This window comes from Chiloscyllium plagiosum, chromosome 37 (assembly GCF_004010195.1).
Source record: "Chiloscyllium plagiosum isolate BGI_BamShark_2017 chromosome 37, ASM401019v2, whole genome shotgun sequence".
NCBI lineage: Eukaryota > Metazoa > Chordata > Chondrichthyes > Orectolobiformes > Hemiscylliidae > Chiloscyllium > Chiloscyllium plagiosum.
In genome coordinates this window covers 25,700,730-25,702,867 of record NC_057746.1, presented here as the reverse complement: position 1 = coordinate 25,702,867, position 2,138 = coordinate 25,700,730, and the positions used below count along the sequence as shown (strand labels likewise).

Sequence of the window (2,138 nt, the reverse complement as noted above, 5' to 3'; positions counted from 1 at the left end):
TTCCCACGCACAAAGCCATGTTGACTATCCCTAATCAGTCCTTGCCTTTCCAAATACATGTACATCCTGTCCCTCAGGATTCCCTCCAACAACTTGTCCACCACTGAAGTCAGGCTCACCGGTCTATAGTTCCCTGGCTTGTCCTTACCACCCTTTTTAAACAGTGGCACCATGTTTGCCAGCCTCCAGTCTTCTGGCACCTCACCTGTGACTATCGATGATACAAATATCTCAACAGGAGGCCCAGCAATCACTTCTCTAGCTTCCCACAGAGTTCTCGGGTACACCTGATCAGGTCCTGGGAATTTATCCACCTTTAAATGTTTCAAGACATCCAGCATTTCCTCCTCTGTAATCTGGATATTTCCTGTTCTTTTTTTCTCAGGAGGTGGTAGATCAGGTCTACCTCGATGTATTTGTTGATAGAGTTCCGGTTGGAATGCCATACTTCTAGGAATTCTAGGAATTTATATTTTCTGCCCATGGAAGAGGTTGGATGAGATTATAACTGGGGTGGGAAGGGTCTTTGATGATGTATGACACTTTGCGTTCTGTTTCCTGGTCGCCAAAGTGGACAACCTCAAATTCTACTCCATCTGCCAACTTGCTGCCCCCATCCACAACCCTTCCTTACACCCCACCCCCTTCACTCCATCCCCAACCCTCTCTCCCACAACCAGACTTAGCAAAGTAAAGACTTACCGTCGTCTTAGTGATCTGGATTCCCTGGGAGACCTGCGCCTCGCAAAACTCCTCCAACTTCCTCTCCAGGAATCCAACGGAGTTCTCCAACTTTTGCTATGGGGAAAGCGTAGGGAGCGTCATCAGATTACGGCAGATCCACACCTTAAGCTCGATTAACTCTCCATTCCTGCTTGATGTTGTACTCTCAACTTTCTTGGCTACCCATGTATTGAGAATACTGCTCTGGTGTACCATGGTCTCTGGGTATCAGCACTTACACACAAACAAGAAATAACTGGAGGCCTCTTCCTCCATTCAATAAGATCATGCTTGATCTAATTTTAACCTCAGCTCTTCATCCCAGCATAGCACGGAGTAATCTTTCACCCCTCACATTGTCCTGATAGCTCTTGCTCTGTACCTGTAAGTTGGACTCTTCATCTCCTTGACTACAACAACTCTCCTTGATTCGCACCTGTACTGAGTAGGTTACCAAATACAACTCTCTAATGCAGTGTTTAAGACCTTCTATGGCCTGAAGATGGGCTTATGCCCGAAACGTCGATTCTCCTGTTCCTTGGATGCTGCCTGACCTGCTGCGCTTTTCCAGCAACACATTTTTAGCTTCTATGGTTTATATCCATTTTCTAAATTGGTGTCTTGTCACTCATTGATGTAAGAGTCATGTGATCAGTTACCACTTCCTGGTATGGATGAATCTTATACCACCTGAATCATGGTTATGGCAGGGGATTTTAGCTTTCCAAGCATAGACTGGAACTACCATAGTGTTAAGGGCTTGGATGGAAAGGAATTTGTTAAGTGTGTACAAGGGTGCTGGGTCCACTGCTTTTTGACATTTGTATAAATGATTTGGATGTGAACATAGGAGGTATATTCAGTAAGTTTGCAGATGACACCAAAATTGGAGGTGTAGTGGACAGCGAAGAAGGCTACCTCAGAGTACAACAGGATCTGGACCAGATGGGCCAATAGGCCAAGAAGTGGCAGATGGAGTTTAATTCAGATAAATGTGAGGTGCTGCATTTTAGAAAGGCAATTCAGGGCAGGACGAGTTGGACCGAAGGGCCTATTTCTGTGCTGTACATCTCTATGACTCTAAGGAAATTTTCTGACTTAGTATGTGGACTAGAGAAGGTACAAAACCTGACCTCCTCTCGGGAAATAAAGCAGGAGAGGTGACTGATGTGTCAATGAGGGAGCACTTTGGGGCCAATGCCCATAATTCATGGTTTTAATATAGTGATGGAAGAAGGTAGACCGGATCTCGGAATAAAGATCTCTTTGCACAGTCCCCTCAAACACCAGGGCAGATATGGCACAAGGAATAGATCGCCAGACCACAACAAAACGACGGTTGGAGGAAGAGCGCCTCATCTTCCGCCTAGGAACCCTCCAACCACAAGGGATGAACTCGGATTTCACCAGTTTCC

The 2,138-nt window shown here is 45.8% G+C and overlaps 1 protein-coding gene across 1 annotated transcript in view; it reads right to left on the bottom strand.

Moving 5' to 3' along the window:
- LOC122541399 (zinc-binding protein A33-like) overlaps window positions 1-2,138 on the bottom strand; it is a 26,905-nt gene that overhangs the window by 15,710 nt on the left and 9,057 nt on the right. Inside the window, exon 2 of the mRNA XM_043678141.1 lies at window positions 703-798. Coding sequence (XP_043534076.1) covers window positions 703-798 — 96 coding nt within the window. The remainder of the gene's footprint in view (window positions 1-702; window positions 799-2,138) is intronic.